This window comes from Phodopus roborovskii, unplaced genomic scaffold, assembly GCF_943737965.1.
Source record: "Phodopus roborovskii unplaced genomic scaffold, PHOROB, whole genome shotgun sequence".
NCBI classification, from domain to species: Eukaryota; Metazoa; Chordata; class Mammalia; order Rodentia; family Cricetidae; genus Phodopus; species Phodopus roborovskii.
This window is the reverse complement of record NW_026126638.1, coordinates 7,358,071-7,377,094: the sequence shown is the minus strand read 5'-3', so window position 1 is coordinate 7,377,094 and position 19,024 is coordinate 7,358,071. Positions and strand designations below refer to the sequence as shown.

The window sequence follows — 19,024 nt, the reverse complement described above, 5'->3', positions numbered from 1 at the left end:
CGGGAGAAATTGCTGTGGTTAATTAGTGATGGCTCCTAGAGCAGGTAGCAGGTTGGCTCCGACCTCAACCACCCTGGAAAGAGCAAGTCTCTTAAACTCGTAGTGTAGTCTTGCTCCATCATGGATGGCCCTTCCATCTTCTCTCGACGTCATAACCATTTCCACAGAAAACCCTGTCAGAGCCACGCGCCACATCACTCTTCCCTCCTGGAGACAGCCACAGTCCTTCTTATCTTTTATCCCGGGACCTATTTTCCCAGCCCTTTAATCATCACTGTTTCTTGATTCTCCAGTCCCTCCCAATTTCTTCATCTCCCTTTGAACATCGGTGACCAATACCAAAGAGAGAGTTCTAATTCAGACTCTAATGAGACTGATTCAGAGTATAAAAGCAAGACCGCCTTTCAGCTTTGTGTTTCTTCATAACCCCCGGGTCATGTGAGCTTTCTCACTGGAGCTTTTGACTGATCTCTGTGGCAGGTGGGTAGACACCATCATCAGTAGGTCTCTCACTGGAGAGGACTGAACCAGAGAGGTTCAGTGTCAAAGTAAATTCCCCAAGGAAGTCTCCACTAGGGTGGGGAGGCGTAAGAAATTTGAACAAAAGAAAAGGATGCTTTTAAACTACTTTTAAAACAAAACCAGATGTTAAAAACTGTTGAAAAGGAAAACTCAGTAAAAGGCAATGTTTCTGAGAAGCAAATTTAAGCAGATTCGATGTTTTAAACAAGCTTCATGGGATACAAAACTAAGAATCCAAGTGTGTCCTGGATCCAGGTCCTGTCCTCCTGTTGCCCCTCCATGCCCTCGAGTGTAGCATCTGAGTTGCAAATAACACAAACAGAAATTGAGATGTTGATTCGAGGAAGTTAAAATTGGCAACAGGATGGCTGAATTCCAACAGATAGACAACAAATGGTTCTCAAGAAAGGGTGACCCGGGATAGGGAGTGGACTCCGTGAATAAAATGTTTTCCATGCAAATATGAGGACCTGAGTTCGAGTCCCCAAAGCCAAAAGAGATGGGAGGTAGAAACAAGAGAGTCCCTGGAGGCTTGGAGGCCAGCTAGCCTAGGTTTTGTCGCCATCAGAACCTATGTCGGAAAAGGGCCGACATCAGAGGTGCCCTTCCTAGCTATGCTGTAGCATGTATGTACCCTTACACACACACACACACACACACACACACACACACACACGCACACGCACATGACAGCAGGAACGACATCTGAGTTCTGAAAATCCTGTCTAGCTAGAATTAAAACATGGCAATATTCAGCCTCCTAGAGCCTGATGCCCTCAGTAACCTACAGAAACACTTTGGGATGGAATGTTACTCCAGAGCATTTTCAGACTTGACCCCAGTGCTGCTAGCTAGCTTTCCTCACTACAGCAACCACCTACAAGACAATGTTTTGAAGGAGGAGCATCATGTCTGGACTCACAGCTTCAAAGTTGTTGGCTTGAGACATGGCTGACCATCATGGGAGTGTAGCACATGGGAGAGCAGAGAAGCTTACCTCCTGGTGGACAGGGATCATAGAGGTGTGAGCAGGGCCAGGTCAGTTACCCCCATGGGTTCACGTCCCTCGGCAGGGTCCCACCTCTTGCATGTCACCATTTTCCAATAGTTCTCTCATACTGTGACTCTATCAAGAGATAAATAGGTTGATAGGGCAGAGCCCTTAGGGTCCAGTCACTACCCAACACCCATCAGCTAGCTGCCAAGACTCCACTGTTGGGAGACATTTATTTGCAAAACATGGCCATCCCCAAATGTCCAACATGTCTCCTGTACCTAACATGCCCACACCTGAGCTTTCTTTTTGCTCTTGAATTAATTCTCCCTCCAGCCTTCTCAATGGTTCACCAATGCTAGTTTTCTATCACCATAGATTTGTTTATTTTTATTTTATGTGTCTGGGTGTTTTGCCTGCACTCATGACTGTGCACCACATGGGTCCAGGGCCCCTAGAAGGCAGGAAGCAAAGTCAGAACCACTGAAACTGGAATGAGGAGGATTGTGAACCTCCATGTGGTTGCTGGGAATTGAACCATTGTCCTCAGGAAGAGCAGCCAGTGCCCTTAACCACTGAGCCATCTCTCCAGCCCTTTCTCCCTGAAACCTTGCTGAATCACAGTGCCTCAGGCATACCTTGGTATTAGCCCTGGGTCCCCATGCTGCCTGCTTTATCTCCCTTCCTACCTCTCCCCTCGGCTCTTACAGCAGAGTCCCTGCTGCCTCCACAGCTGCTTCTCTTCCAGAGGAGTCCATTCTGTCCTCTGCCAAATTCATTCCCCCAGAACACATCCTTCAATTCTATGACTCTTTGCCCCAAAACTATTTTTTTATTTTAGATAGAGTCCCCTGTAGTCCAAGTCAGGTTCAAATTCAATAGGTAGCTAATAGTGACCTTGAACTTCTCATCTTCCTGCCTCCACATGCTGAGATCATAGGCATGCACCATCTTGCCACATTTTATACAGTGCTGGAGAGCAAACCTTGGGCCTCATTTTAAATGCATGCTCCCAAGGGCATAGCTGGGGGAGAACCAGAGAAACTGTTCTAAAACAGGGGCAGTAACTACTGATGTCTACACAGTAGACAGCCACAGATAGTTCTAGAAGGATTTGTGAATGTCCTAAATTGTTTGGGATGTGTTTGTGTGTGTGTGTGTGTGTGTGTGTGTGTGTGTGTGTGTGTGTATGATGTGTGTGTAAGTGTGTGAATATGTGTGTGTTTCTGTGTGTGTGTGTATGGTGTGTGTGTAAGTGTGTGAATGTGTGTGTGTTTCTGTGTGTGTGTGTATGGTGTATGTGTAAGTGTGTGAATGTGTGTGTGTTTCTGTGTGTGTGTGTATGGTGTGTGTGTAAGTGTGTGAATGTGTGTGTGTGTGTGTGTGTGTGTGTGTTGACGTGCCATGGTATGCTTGTGAAAATCAGAGAACAGCTTTTGGGAGTTGGTTCTATCCCTTCTCATGAGTTCTCAGGATTGAACCCGGCCCTTTGACTTGCATAGCAAGCACCTTCCTTTGGGCCCAAAGGCCATCCTACTGGCCCAAAAAGTCCTAAACTTTATCAAAGAAAACAAAGAAAAATTAAAATGTACATGTGTTCATAAAGAGTATCTTTAATTGAATTTTTATGACCCCAATGTTACTTTCTAAGAGTCACGGTAGAGGCACCTTCTTCCCTGTTCTCTGCCTCAGCCGCCCCTCACTTCACTGGGAAATGTCTCTCCCCACACAGACAGAAAGTGCTGTAAGAGACAGCCACCACAACACCCAATTACATCATGCCCAGCACGGCACCCAGAACCTCTCCCACAATTGTACTGAATATGTGCTGGATGCTGAGGGTAAGGAAATGAATGATGAGTCCCTGCCCTGGCGGAGTCCACAGTCCAGCTAGAGGTGCTGTGGCTAAAACCATGGCTCAAGCATCCTGTGAAAGATGGTCTGATGGGATGTGAATGTGGTGTTGGGTGAACACCGAGGATGCAACATGGACAAGGCGGTCAGGCCGCCCTGTCAGCCATAATGAATGTGCAGAAGCTAAAGGAACTGGAGGCAGGTGCCAGAGAGCAGAGGAAGGAAGGACCTTCAAGGACAAAAGGAACCACACATCACATCAGGTCACACCAGCAAATATTGTATGTATTTTACCTCAAGAGCTGTGCTGGTTAGCTTTTCTGTGAACTTGATGTAAGCTAAGGTTACCTGGGAAGAGGGGACCTCAACTGAGAGACAGGCCCATGGCCTTGGCCTGCAGGCAAGTTTTTAGGGCATTTTCTTGATTAATGACTGATGTGGAAAAGCCTGGACCACTGTGGTCAGTGCCACCTCTGGACAGGTAGGCCTGAGAAGAAAGAAAGCAGGCTGAGCAAGCTATGGGGAGCAAGCCAGTGGGCAGCATCCCTCCAGGGTCTCTGCTTTACTTCCTGTCTCCAGAATCCTTACCTGGCTCTTCTCAGTGATGGACCAGAGAAATATACACCAAATAGAGCCTTACAGCCATGGAAAGAAAACTAAGACATGGGCACAGTGGGCACGGGACAACGGGCAGTGGCAGATGTGTTTAGAGCTTTGAACTTTATACTAAATAGCATGAAGGGAACCGTGACAGATTAAAACTAGGTGACTGGCATGGCCATATTTGAGTGTTAAGAGATGTGTTTTTGGACAAGTGTTAAACGACTTACATCAGTGGATTCTGAGCTGTTCAGCCACTTTAAATAACTGTTGCCAGACTTGCGCCAATGCTGTAATAGCAGAGAATGGGAAGAAGGGGGTCATATAGAAATACTTGGGAATTAGAATCAGTGGCAATCAATTACTAATTAGATGGGAGGAATGAGGAACGAGGAGGAGTCCTGTGTGACAGGCTTGTCTGTCTGTTCCTGAGTCAGACAAAGGAACAGAAGAACCTCATGGGCCCAGCTAAACTTGTAGTTCACAAAGGCCTGGATCCAGAAAGTTGGCCTAAGTCAAGATGCAGATTTTGGATCCATTTCAAGAGAGGTGATCATTAATTTTACAAACTTTAAGCAATCCCCTGTGCAGAGTGCAGAGATAAACCTGGTAGAAGACTTAGAAGAGCAGTCGAGGATAAAGTCTAAGAATATTCACTGGACATGAAAGAAAGCTACTGCTGGTCAACCCTTAAGAGGACAATCAAATTGTGCTGGGTATTGGGATGTATGCCCTTAATTTCAGCACTCAGCAGGCAGGTGGCTCTCAGTTAGTTCAAGACCAGCCTTTGGTCAACAGAGCAAATTCAGCCAGGGCTACAAAGTGAGACCCTGTCTCAGAAAGGGAGAGAGAAATAAAAATAGGTATCTATGTATTTATGATATATATATATATATATCATATATACATACACACACACACACACACACACACACACACACACACACACACACACATATCAGAGAGAGAGAGAGTATTTGCTGGGGCGGCAGCAATGCCTTCATAGGCTTGAATGTCCCAGGCTCTTCCCAACCCTCTAGTCACACCCTTCAAGAAGAAGAAACCCCAGGAGTCAGACCAAAGGACCATACATACCTTCAACCCCGCCTCCTGCCTAACTATAATTATCCCTGCCCCAGCGCCACTCACCACACTCACCTGGCCCTTTCCCTGATACGTGAAACAGCAGATGTACCAAGTGCACAGTGTGCACACTCCTAGCTCAAAGGACAACCACTGGGAGCTGTCCTCCGAAAGAAGGGGAGCATGCGCACACAGGCGCCCCGAGCCCCCAAAGCTGAAGAATGGAGTGGGTCCGAGCAGTGAAGAAGTTGAACTTCAAGCCGAAGACCAATAGCTGCACTGTCCCTGGGCAACCTTCTTCTCCCCTAGAAGTCCAAGGACCCTGAGCATTTTTAGTTGGTCTTCTCAGCATACTTAAACATGCAGTATGTAGGCCTCTGTGCCTTCATCCTCAGCCCCTCACAGGACAGGAACGATAGAGTTGACAAGTAGAGCCTTAAGGTAGAAGGAAGTGAGTTTTTCTTTTTCTTTTCTTTTTTGCTTAAGCCACGAAGGGCACAAGCGTATTTGGTCCTCAAGAGAACGCTTCTGGGGGGAGAAAGGTTGGAGGTGCGGGGAGAAGGCCGTGTCTAGGGAGGATCCCTGGGAGATGAGAGGACACAGGATGGCAGTGGTGCTGGCTGCATCCAGACCCTCCTGAGTCGGGACAAGCAGTGCTGGGAAAGGAGAGGCCCGGCCCGCCAAGGTCAGGGGACAGGTGGCTGAGATGAGCTCACCCCGGCAGCTGATAATTGTCTGCAGGCAGCTTCTCTTTCCCTCTCCAGAAGCTCTGTTGAGCTCAGTGAGACCGGCAGAATCTGAATTACCCCAGGGAAAGATATTAGTAGTCATTTCTGGTATGCCGTGCCGATACACATTTTGTAGCGTGGTTCATGAAAAGAAATCTGCTCAAATGGTTTGAACGTTTTTTAAGACAGGATGACTAAAAAAAATGGCAGATGAATTAATGTCATCAAGCTCACTCAACAGAACAAGTACTTCACTCTCAAACTTAGTGTTGCAATAACTAGTTATCTCGAGACCGATTGCAAAATACTTGAAACAGGTACCATTTTGACTCAGCTTAAAAATTGTAAATACAGGAGCTAAAAGTGGTTGATTCGTGACAGCAATCCCAGCATTCAGGAGGCAGAGACTTAGAGGATCAAAAGTCCAGCCTTAGCTAGGCAGTGCATTGGAAGCCAGCCTGAACTACGTGAGATTGGAAGCCAGCCTGAACTACGTGAGACCGTCTCAGAAAAAATATAAATACATATGTGCTAAATGTCAGCATTTCAGAGAGAAGGAAAAAAAGTAATGAAGTTGAATTAAAAATAGCAAGATTTCACAATGCCTAAAAGCCTGTAAATACTGGGGATCTGATGCTGTTCGAACATGCCTAAGGAGGCAGCTACGCAGTTGCAGCTTCAGAATATGCAAATTACAGCATTGGATAGATGAAGAGGGCAGATATCTCAATCCAGACAGGGCCATGCTGAACACTGTATTCTTCCATATTTAACGGGAAACTAAACACTTGATTACTGTTGTAATCAAGCCAGGCCTTCTGATAAGAGACCCACATTCGCCCTCCCTCAGTCAGCTTCCCACGAGGACTTGGAAGAGCAACGGAAGAGTTTGATATTTAAACTGAACCCTATCCTGCCGAAAATACATTGAATTTCCAAACTAGATTACCAAAACCTTTTTAGCCCAGACAGTAAGGGAAATAGTCCTGATTTTTTTTTTCCCAGAAGAGTTCTGAGACGTGGCCTTGTTTATGTAGCCCTTGCTGACCAGGCTGGCTTCAAACTTGCGGCTTCTGCCTCCACTTTCATAGCGGGGACTACAGCCCACATTTAGCTCTTATTACAGTGATGCCTTTCATTTGCCACTTGGAGCGTCATTCTTGAATTATGGGTTATTTTGTAGTTACAATTCACTAGAAGACTAAGGATGTACCTACCATACAATGTCCATGCGGAATTAAGCAGAATGGTCCACACCCGTAATCCCTACAGTCAGGAGACTACGGGCTGCATGTTATAGTCTAGTCTGGGCTCCACAGCAAGGCCCTGTCTCAAAACAGCAAAATGCACAGCTCATTACTCCTGAGGTAGGAGAGGATCGTGAAGGACTGAAGAACCAAAAAGTCCTTCAACCCCCAATGAGTAATAGCGCCCCATGCCCTTTAGCCTCCTCCCCCAGGACAACCCCCCTCCTCCTGTGCCTCCTATTACTCTGTGTAAGCATAAGATCTATCTCCATTCTAGGCAGGAAGCTTGGGGGGGACAGAGATAGATATGATTCTTTTTCTGTCCCCAGAACCTATGCCTAGCAGTTTACCAACATGGGTCTTAACAGCCACACTTCTGCAACAAATGTGGGTCTCTCTGTGGCTCCTAGAAAATTAAGGCCAGCTAGGAAACCTTCTCATGTGCTACATGTCTCCACTGGTGTGTGTGTGGGGGGGGGGGTGTTCTCTTCTCAATTGCCAACTGATCTAACAAGTTGTACCACTATAAAAATTGCCAGCAAGCCTCCTTCCTTCCACCCTACCTCCCACCACTGTCCACATTCCCTCCGTGCCCCAGAATGGGGCTGATGGGAGCTGTCATTCTGTAAATATGTTTCTCTCATTGGTTAATGAATAAAGCACTGTTGGCCAAGAGGAAAGCAAGATAGGCGGGACTAGGAGACAAGGAGGATTCAGAGAGAAGTGGAGGAGATTCAACATGTAGGACCAAGAGAGAAGAGGTCCAGATCCTCTCTCCAGTAAGATAAGACCACGTGGAAACACTTAGATTGATAGAAATGGGTTAATATTTAAGACAGAGCTAGCCAACGTTAGTAACAGGCCAACAGCTTTTTATCTAATACAGTCTCTGTGTATTATTTGGGGCTGGTGCAGTTGTGGGACCAGGCTGTTGGGAAAACTACTCGTAACATGGGGCTATCTCAAACTCACTGCAGCGTTTCTGAAGAACATTTCTTCTGCATGTTAGTATGTTCTGGTGTTTCTTCGCAGACACAGGAGAATCCTGCTTGTGAGTTGGAATATGGAGCCCTGCACAACACACTTTTAGCTCACATGTGCCTTCTGTGAAGGCTCCTGTGAAATCGTTCTCTGTGACTGAAAGCCAGCGGGATTTCACAGAGGGACAATCAGGACCACGTCCAAAGCTGAGTGACAGGGTTATCTATTAGCTATGTGGCATCTGGCATTTGTCACCCTGACGAATGGTGTGCCTGTGCCTATGTACCTCATCCATAAGTGACAACCCACCCCCACACTCTCCGTTTGGACCTGCATACCTACTTAACCACTTCAATTTAATTAGACTCTATCTGAAACATTTAATTGCTCAAATGTTTATTAAGTTCCTTTCTATATGGGAATCTGAAAACTCCCTGTCCTTTCTTAGAATGGAATCTCATTTGCAGGATAAAACTCATGTCTTTGCTATCTCACCACCACACAAACCTAACTATCAGCTAGAATCACAGAGGCATTTGAGGTTTAAGCTTTCGTTAAATCATTTCTAAAACAGTTAGAAAACTAGTTCACCTTATGCTTGGTAAGAAGGTACCCTGGTGATTTCTAATTTTATGTTTCAACCTGATGGGTCAAAGTATCCAACTGTGTAACCAATCATAATTCAGGATATTTCTGGGACTACATTTGGAGATGAGAATGACTTTTAAATGGATGAAGTTTAAGTAAAGCAGTGTGAGTGGGCCTGATCAGCTGAAGGCCTGAAGAAAACCAGATCTCCAGAGGAAATACTGTATGGGACCACTGTGGGGCATGAATTGCTATGTCGGCTCTTGAGTGAGTTTCTTGCTGGATAGCTCTCCTGCAGCTTTTCCTAACACACCCTGTTCACCACCCAGATTCTTGAAGTGCTAGATGACATCTTGGCAGTGGGAGACATGTTGGGCAGGTCTGTGTTTGCTGGTGACTAAAGACCTTTGTGGGGAAGCAATGGAGAGTCAACATATGAATTGGAATGTGTCGTGGGAGGAAATTATTTAGGAGAGTTAGGTGAAAACGTGCTAGAAGCAGCCTAAGGAATCTTACGGACAACCAGATGCAATGAGGCAAACCTACAGTCATGTCACTCAGTAGAGGCAGAGCCCAGAGTACAAGTTTGAAGCTAGTCAGCCTTTGCTAGTAAGGCTCTGTCTCAAAACCAATGAAATTTGATCTGCTAATTTGAAATACACTAAAGTGTGTGTGTGTGTGTGTGCATGTACTCATCCATCTGTGCACATGTGGAAACCAAAGGTTGACATAGGGTGGTCTTGTTCTACTGATTTTCACCTTACTTTTTTAGACCGGGCCTCTCACTGAACCTGAAGCTCTAAGCTCTATGAATTTAGGTTAGCTGACCAGTGAGCTCTGGGGATCTTCTCCAGTCTCTACCCCCAGCTCTGGGGGACTACAGACATATATCACCTCACCCAACTTTTTTTGTATAGGTCCTCATGTTTGGACAGAGCCAATTGCTCAGGCTTTTATGTTGAAGTTTCATTTCCAGGTTTCATGATATATTTCCTAATACTTAGCCTATTTTTATTATGTGTTTCACCAGAAAAGAGCATTGGATCTCCTGGAAGTGGTGTTACAGATGACTGTGAACCCCCATGTAGGTACCGGGAATCAAACCTGGGTCCTCTGCAAAATGCATCAAATGCTTTTAAACACTGAGTCATCTCTTCAGCCTCTCTTAGCAAATTTCTCATGTGTTTCTCTCTGTGTGTTTATTTCATGTACATTCATATTTTTCTTGTATATATGTCTGTGTGAATATACCAGATCCCCTGAAACTGAAGCTATTTATTGGCAGTTATGAGCTGCCATGTGGGTGCTGAGAAATTGAATCCAGGTCCTCTGGAACAGCAGCCAGCGCTGTTAACCACTGAGCCATCTCTCCAGCCCCTCTGTGTAGTTTTGGGTTTGTTTGTTTGTTTGTTAGACCATAGAGGACCAGAAAACTACCAATAAGCCATATTTGTCATACTGATGCTAATATGAAAATGCAATACATCATATCCACCTGTTCTCCACCATCAATGACAGCTCTGACCACTCATAAAAAGGATCAATCTTGCTTTCAGTCATTGAGCCCATGCAAAGATGTTCCAGTTAACATAATGAGCTTCAGCAGATACTAATTAGCACAGCCTTTGTGAATCACCGTATACTGTGAAGACACATTTGAGGAGCTGGCTACTTCAACCAAACTATGTAAGTGCCTCAACTCTTAATGTCATAAGCCATTCTTATTAAAGATGATAACAACCTCTTTCTATTAGCTTATGAAATTCCATTTTTGCCTAAGAGGTCTAATTAAAGCAAGGCAAAGCTATATTTAATAACATTCAGTTGCCTGAAATAATTATGAGAGAAATCCTTAAGGTTTTACCAGAAAGTAATTCAATGTCTCAAATAAATGTCATGTTCCCCAAATCAAACCAGTAAGAAACTTAATGAGGAGGAATAAATGTCACCATTCTCTATATTTTCTCTCTCTCTCTTTTTTTTTTTTTTTTTTTTTTTTTTTTTTTGAAAAAAAAAGACACACACAATGTAGGGAATCAGAATTTGTTTTTATATCCCTAGAGTTATAAACATATGTATCAAAATATTTACAATTATAGTATATGAAATAATCTATTAATGAAGAAGCCAAATACAGTACTAGAATAACCCACCAATGCAATGCAAATTACGTGAGACATAAATGTCACAGAAAAAAAGTAAAAGACAAGGGAATGCATGGTTCACTTCTATCGTAATTCAACTTTAGCAAAATGTGACTCTCTTTTTTCTGGCTATAGCTGTCTATCCTTCTGAACATAAGACAGCCTTGAACAAGTGTATGGTGATCAAATTGTAGTTGAAGAGTCTATTATCCCCCAGTTTTTCCTGACCAACATCTCTACTCTTGGCCTGACAATTTAGTAACCCACCTTCAACATTCCCTTACGTAATACACATAGAGAAATATACTTAGTAATAGTCCCTTTACATAAATACCAGCAATTATAGAATAACAACTCCCCCTAGTAAAGAAATGTGTATAAGAAATGGGTAAGGTTATCCCTAGGAAAAAGAATGTAGGCAAGATGTCTCAGACTCTTCCTAGGGGTGATCTTCTAAGGGCAATAAAGGAAACAGTTCCTAACCAGAAAGCCCTTTAGGCAGAAATCTGAGATGGCTTAAAATAGCTGCTGTAGACAGAGCTCTGCCCACTGAACCAGGTCTATGACACTACTTCTAAGTCTTACATAGGTGTACCCCTGCTGCCCCAACAATTCAGCTACCATCTGACTGGATTCCCCAAGAGTTTCTCCTGTTTTAAAAAGAAACTATCTGCCCATCACCTGGACTTACTATCTCAAAGGATTTAAGTTTTTCCCCCCTGAGAGCAGGCACTCTGTTCTTATCATAACTGAAATGCAGTATGTTTAATACTCCATAACCAGATAGCACCTCCCCGCCCACCCCCAGGGTTTGTTCTTTGGTTTAGGTTGGCGCATGCTTTAACTGGCTTCCAGAATTGCTATCTTCATCTGGAAAATGGTGTGAGGAAGTTCGTTGAGAGGGGACCAGTCCAGCCAGGGTCAGAGCTGCAGTGACCACTGAACTTAGATGTTTCATGCCTCACTGTTGATCATCATTAGATGGAACTTCCTCAAAGCTCCCTAATCTGGAGGAAACTCAACAGAGCCACTTGGTAAGGGGCCGCATATGCCCCTCACCTGTTACTTTTACAAGAAACTTCATGTGCACTTGGGGGGGGATCCCAAAAAGCACGACCCTACTGTAGCACTGTGGCGGGCATGCCCTTTGACCCTATAGCTTGTAGGGCTCTGAAGAATCTAGAGAAACTCCAGAAAAGCTGCCTTGGCTGTGAGAGTCCAGCAGGAGGCTTCCATGAGAGACAGCACCTCTGCCTGTCTTAGCATCTCTCCCAGTCCTCCAGGGCAGAGATTTCTAATTCTTGGTTAAGCCAATCCCACCAATCTGGCCTTATAAACCATCTCTCTGTTCTTTTGTCAGAAAGGCCACCAAAGAGGGACAGTGGCTTCCTGGCCACCAAAGGCACTTGGAATCTGAATTTGGTGCTTCGCTTTAAGGTCACGGGACAGGGTGGCCTCCAGGCTTAGCCTTCTCAACAAAGAGGCAATACCTGCTCTTGCCAGGACTTGTACCGTATGGCAGCTGGTCAAGCCCCAAGTGGCGTTATGTAACTGACTGAGGACAGATGGAGCCATATTTGGTGGCTAGAGGAGGACTCTCTGGTGGCCTCAAGAAAGCATCAGCATAGGAGCCAACAACTTTCTTCCAAGGGCAGGTGCCTGGCAGTAGAGACTCCCCCCCCCCAGAAGTGTTTGGGTTTGGGCCTCTCCCACTGTCCTTCCCCTTCCCCTCCCCCCTCCCCCCATTGTGTAGGTTACCCCTACACAATGACTTCAGCTTCCCTCCCAGATTAAGCCATTTCCTCCTCCCCGCTCCCAAGCCCCCCTCCCTCCCCCAGTCCCCATAAGCTTTGTTCAGCTTATTTCTTCCTCAGGACCATATAGAGGATGCCAATAATGAAACTGAAGCAGAAGCAAATCCAGGTCAGGATGAAGCAGTAGCCTTGGTGGTCATTAGCGGTTAAGTTCATCTCACGGTGAGCATAATGGTGAGTGTAGACAGAGACGCCGACCAGGATGCAAAACCCTGCAGGGGAAAAGGCACTGTCATGGTTGGCACCCAAGTGTTGTTTTCTGAACGATCCCATTTCCCTGTAGTCGTCTGTCCCTAAAAGGCCAGTCTTTTGGTTTGCCGAGATTCAGGCTTGATGGTGTGTTGGTGAGCGAGAAATATCTGGGCTCCCATACCCACACTTGTTTGCGTGCAATGAAGATTAAACCATGGAGCATCCTACTGGCTGCCTGCCTTTCTCGCCTGCACCCTGGTATGTCTAGGTATGGCGTCATGAGAACAGTACAACCTTTTACCAAACTGGGTGATTGTCATGTGATATTTTGATTGTGTTCTGTCAAATAAAGCTTGCTTGGAGTCAGAGGGTGGAACTAGCCACTAGCTGACCACAGAGGTTTGGAGGACCGAGGACAGATAGCATACAGGAAGTTGTAAGGCGGGGTAGAGAAAGGATCCCATCCCCTTTGGATGGAGGAAGGGGAGGAAGGGAGGGATCGACTGTGGCAGCTCCACCTGCTTCTCTGATTTTTCAGGTTTTTACTCTGATATCTGACTCCCTATTTTCTGTTGATAAAGATGAATTAGATTAATGCTCCAGGTGTTTCTGGGGAGATGGAGACATGGCAGTTGCTACATCTTTCTGAGGACTCCCACCTTCTCACCCCCACCATCAGTAGAGGGGCTACTGATCCTGCCCAACCACCTGGTGGCTCCTAGGGAGATTAGCCTTTGAAATAATTAAACAGATGTGGGTTGTCAATCCAAGTGGCAATAGCAGGTCATCGATGGATGACTAGAGCAGAGGAGAGCCAAAGGCAGCTTCACACAGCCATGCGCTAATCTGAGGCAGTGAACAGAGGAACGATGATGTGAGGTCTAGTAAAACATGTCATGCACGCATGGCTAAGGATGTATATAGTTCAGTAGTCAGGTATCTGTTTAGCCTTTCAAGGTCCTGGGTTCAGTCCCCAGCAGAGGGGGGGAGAAAAAGCTCCCATGTAAAATAGACTCTGCCCTGGATACTCACAGCACACCAACATGGTGGACCCGGAGAGGAAGAAGCGGTTTCCCTTCTCCATGGTAAAGAGCTGGAACACGAAGACCAGAAGGGAAATCACGGAGAAGATGATGGAGAGGATCATGAAGGCTTGCACTGCCTTGAGAGCATCTGAAAACACAGGGCAAGAGGAGCATTAAACAACCGGAGAGTCTGGACATGCATCTTCCCGACCACACCCATGGTGGGCTCCGCATGGATGTCTACACTCATACCTTCATTGCCATATGACAAGGAGCCACCACAGTCACCATTGGTACAGTTCTTCCAAAGCCCTACAGAGGATTTTACATCAGGCGAGACCATCCAGACCTGAAACCAGAGGAGATGGGGTTAATTAAGAATTGCTCTTCTGCTTTCAGAAGAAAACAAAGCCATCTGTCAGGACCAAATCTTAACCAAGACGCCTTATGCAACTGTAAATACAGCTAATGTTCGTTTCCCTGTAGCAATTAGATCCAAAGTCACAAAGGTTCCGAGACAGAACTGTGGGCCAGAAGTCACCTTCCCTTTGGACTTCATTATTCATGATGTGTGTGTGTGTATGTGTGTGCGTGCACGCTCACTTGGCTGAAGAAAGTTCACCATAGTGATTTAAAATTCTAAAGTTCCAAGGAGCAAAGACTCTGGATAAGAAAACAAACATTGAGTATGTACAATACACTTTAAAAGACGTGTATTTAAGTGCCTAACTAATAAGAGGTAAAAACAAAAACAAAACAGTTAACTCAGGCCTGGTAGCAGCTGCCTGTAATTCCAGTACCCTGGAATTGACATAGGAGGCTCAGGGATTTAAGGTGTCAGCTCAGATAGTAAGTTTCAGGTCAACATACACTACATGAGACTCTGTGTCAAAAGATAAAAACAACAAAATTGACTCAGCAATTGAGAACATCTACCACCCTTGCAAAAGGATTAGAGTTTGGTTCCCAGCGTCCACACTGGGAGGTTTACCACCACCTGTAACTCCAGTGTCTGGGGTGCTAGCATCTTTATTTGCACTCATATGTGCATACACACACACATTTTAAGAATAAAAATAAATCTTCAAAGGAAAAAAAACCAAAAACACAAAAGGGAAAATGTCCAGCTGGAGACAACTAAAAAACAGGAGGGTTACTTGGCAAACAAGAATGAATCTGGTAGCGCATAGGCCACTCGGTAGTCTATACAGAAGGATCAGACATGGACTGCCACAACATACACAGTCATTTCATATCAAAATAGTGCATCAAGGGCTTCAAGGTAGGAACAGCTAAAAGCACAACAATGACCAAAATGTACATCCCCAGGTTTACCACGGTGCCAGCATCCCTTCTTGCCTAAACCAAAAACAAAACTCCTTTCTGAAATAGAAAATAAGTGTGGAGTGTTGTCTACATATGCACATGCTGAAACAGGAAGCCCAAGCATGCACAATCGCCTACTGGCTCAGCCCCACTCAGGGGCTGACAGTGTGGATATGGAGCACATGGGCATCTTGTAAGACAATTTGAAGTTAGCCCGGGTTAGGAGTCAGCATACAGAATGGATAAATGACAAACCTGGACAGGCAGGGGCTGAGTCCTCTCTCATAGCACCTAAACCAGCCTAGCTTGTATTTACACCCACTGGTGTTCGCAAAGCCCTTCTCTCTGGACTTGAAAGCCTATTCATACTTTCATCCCAGCACTTGGGAAGCCGAGGTAGGTGGATCTCAAGTTTGAGGCCTGCTAGGTCTACATAGTGAGTTCCAGGACAGCCAGGGTCACACAAAGAAACCCTGTCTCTGAAAACAACACAAAACAAGCAGAAACTATTCACCCTTTAATCACAGCAAGGACTGTAGCCCATTCTAGAGTCATCATTTGTCTATCTAATGATTGATTGTTTCGACTTCTTTGTTTTTGTTTTGTTTTGTTTTGTTTTTCTTGAAATAGGGTTTCTTTATGTAGTCCTGGCTGTCCTGAAACGTACCACATGGACCAGACTGGCCTCAAGTTCACTTAGATCCTGACTCCCAAGTGCTGGTTTTAAAAGCTTGTGCCACCACACCCAGAAAAATGCGTAGCCCTGGCTGGCCTCAACTCATGAACCTTTTGCCTCCATCTCTTTCAAGCAAATCTTACTGTCACTTAACTTCTTAGTCCAAGAGGAGGACAATACAAGCAACTTGGGAGCTGAAAATGACCACTAGGGGTCAGTATTCTCTCACAGTCATCTACCCTCTAGTCACACATTTCTGCAGGGTACCTTTGCCAGCCCTCCTGCAGGAAATACTTTCTTCAACTTCCCTTCTTTCTCTGGGTGGAGCCCCACCCAACTACCCACCCTCCAAATGCATCTCAAGCTCCACCTTTGGTAGAGAGGACCCTTCAATAAGCTGAAGGTCCTTCTTGTACTTCCCACCCCCCCCCCCAGCACCCCTAGAATCACTTTGAGTATTTCATTGTTTGGTGTATGTGTTCGATCTCTTTCCCAGGCTAAGCTAGACGCTCTCTGTGCACTGTGACTTAACATGCACTACCCTCCCCCATTTTTCTTGACGTTTTGCAGAACTATTCTGAAGACCCTTCCATGGATGGATGAGCGAGAGGTATGACTCACGTTGGAGATGGTAGAGACAAATAGCATAATAGCAGTGGCGATGTGGACCACGAAGATACCAGCAAGTAACACCAACATCTTGGCTTCTTAGTGACTCGGGAACAGAGAGTTCTGAAAACAAGACAGGAGAGACCAAAAAGGTTACAGTTATGCTATATAAGACAAATCCCGCCTTTTCATTTCGTGGGCTCTCTATTAACCTGAGACGAGTGATACCATTTTTAAGATTCAAAGTTGTGTCAAAAATTCCTAAAAACAGCCTTTCACCTCACCTGATTGATAACCCTAAATAAATGTCTCATCATCTATGTAGAAATGCACACTTCTGTTTTCTTCCCACAGATTCGCCTCTTTAATTCCCCCCCCCCCTTTTAAAAAGAGAGTCTTGTATTTTTATAACAACTGCTAATGTTTTGTTTGTGATTTAGAGGCTAAAAAGGGGGCTTTGAATTTTGAGAAGGGTTCTGCATCTCCAGAACCCTGCAGAAGCACCATTCAATTCCACTTTACATAAGGAACACCCATGCTCCCAGCAAAATGCTCACCCAGCAATCTGAATAGAAACGATGTGCTCTGCAGAACAAGCCGCTATTACTCAATGCCCATAGAGCAAATAGACTACTAATTTGATCCCGGATGAGACATAAAATGCAAGAGATACTACTTCTATTATTACCATGCTTTTTGGCATCCAATATTATGACAACCTAATGGTCCGATCACTTACTGATTTAGCACTCCAGACTAATATTTGCAACACCTGAGCCTTTGGCCCTGCCTGCCTGTTGGTGGGGATGCTGTCTAGCAGAGTTTAGGGCAATGTTAGATTTCCTATGGCTCAACATGACAGCTCTGGGGTTTCAGAAGTGTAAAGCCTGAGATAACACCAGATGTGCGTTTTACTCGTGTGTGCTGTTTGAACAACTTCAGTCACTCAGTACCCAGCCCAGAAGACAAACAGATGCATAAATCACCGTTCGGAAGAACAGAAACTAATATAAATTAACAATGGGTGTGGGTAAACAAAAGTTCTCAGCCATAATTTCAGCAGAGACCACTACTCGTAGAAACTAGGAACTAAAGGAAGTGTGAGGGGAACTCACGGAGGAACTATGTCTGCGGTGGCATCTGCGTCACAGCCTGGACAGTTAGATGCAGAGCCAGCCCAGGGAGACATCAAAAGGAAAGGCCTGGAGGTTATTCACCCTCTAGGCAGGGAGTGTGTGCTTGCCCAGGCCCCAACCTAGGCGGTGGCTTTTAGCCTGCTTTGCTACCTCCCCTCACTCCGCCTGACTTAATTGATGCTTTGAGTGTGCTGAAGCCACTTTCACGCTACACTGGGTATTTATTAGAACACCGATACTACCATTATCCTGACATTTCAGGTGTCTTTTATCTCTGCTCGAATTCTCATTGGGCCCGCAGAATCAAACGGGATCTACTGCACACCTGGGTTCTGGGCTCTTTGTGGCTGCTGGCTTCCTCTCTCCAAAGACCGTTCCCCGCTGGCTACTTCCCTCCTCTTTGGGGGAGTGGTGAGGGAGAGAAAGAACGTGTCCACTTTAACTGTGAATGGCAGAGTTGATGGCATTTTCCTGCTGCCTCTGGGGTGAGACTGGAACCCTCCAGTGTGAATCCTGTCTCCTGTGCCTTTACTGGAGTTTTTGCATGCCTCCGAAACCTCCATGTGTGGAGGAAAGGTTTTGCATTTTTGTCCTTTGTTTGTTTTTTAGTTAGAGGTCATTAGAATCATTCCAAGAGATTTGGTCCCTGCCTCAGTTTCCTCACAGATGGGGGTGTGGGTAAAGATGCCAATTAACACCCAGAAGTGTGAGGATTCACCTGGATTCTAGAAGTGAAATACCTCGTGCTGCCTCTAGCTTGTGGTGGGCACTAATAATGGGGTTGCCAGGATTGCTGTTATTGTTAATGTTTTCCTCCTATGAAGCAGAATGACAGTTGCCAACCCAATCTGGTTACTCAATCACAGGCAGCCCCATGGCAAGCATAAAAAGTAAGACATGGCAGGCTATCTTACCAGGCAGCATGTGGCTAGAATAATTTTGGTCCTTGGAAACTGTCGGGGAAAATCCTAAGAACACACCGTCCAGAGTCAGCAGAGAACGGTAGATTTTTCTGAGTCCATTCCTCTGACACACCGGCTGACCTAGGTTTGCCCCTCCAGAATGAAGCTGGCTCAAGGCAGGAAATCACGATAATTACATAATGGGTACTCAACCCTCCTCGACCCTTTAATGACCCTCTTGTTCCTTTTGTTTATAATTTACAAATATCTTTCTTATGGTGAGAAGTGGTTAAGGAGCCAAGAACAGAATATAATCCACCAAGTGAGGTCTTGTTAAAGGAGTTGTCTGACAGGCGGGTGGGATTGGGGAGCCTTTCTGTCTCCTGGGATGGATGCGCTGGGACCCTAGCCACCAGAGTCCACCTTGTTTCACTCTACTTGCAGTCTCATCCAGGGACCCCCTCACCATGTCCTAGAGGCACATCCTCGCCCAGCCACTCAGGCTCACGTCTTAGCTCGGCACAGGCCCTCTGTCTACTGTCAGGTAGGAGAGCAGGAGAGGGGAATCCAACTAAAAAGGTACTTCTACCTGAGCTTGGGTAG

General features: G+C 45.5%; 1 protein-coding gene across 1 annotated transcript; it reads right to left on the bottom strand.

The window, feature by feature from the left end:
• Positions 1–12,570: 12,570 nt before the first annotated feature.
• Positions 12,571–16,506, bottom strand: Emp1 (epithelial membrane protein 1). The gene is made up of 4 exons (XM_051173202.1): positions 16,396–16,506; positions 14,025–14,121; positions 13,780–13,920; positions 12,571–12,767 (listed from the first exon to the last, which is right to left on the bottom strand). The coding sequence occupies exons 1-4, from the start codon at positions 16,471–16,473 to the stop codon at positions 12,601–12,603; spliced, it is 483 nt and encodes a 160-aa protein (XP_051029159.1). The 5' UTR covers positions 16,474–16,506; the 3' UTR covers positions 12,571–12,600.
• Between the last annotated feature and the right edge of the window lie 2,518 nt (positions 16,507–19,024).

Bases quoted from the DNA above. Each gene is read 5' to 3' on its own strand.
- Emp1 (XM_051173202.1), bottom strand. From the start codon at position 16,473: ATGTTGGTGTTACTTGCTGGTATCTTCGTGGTCCACATCGCCACTGCT. The intron at 14,122-16,395 runs GTGAGTCATACC...CTCTGGTTTCAG, and splicing joins TTGTCTCTACCATCTCCAAC to GTCTGGATGGTCTCGCCTGA. The intron at 13,921-14,024 runs GTATGAGTGTAG...CTGTGTTTTCAG, and splicing joins CTTGTCATATGGCAATGAAG to ATGCTCTCAAGGCAGTGCAA.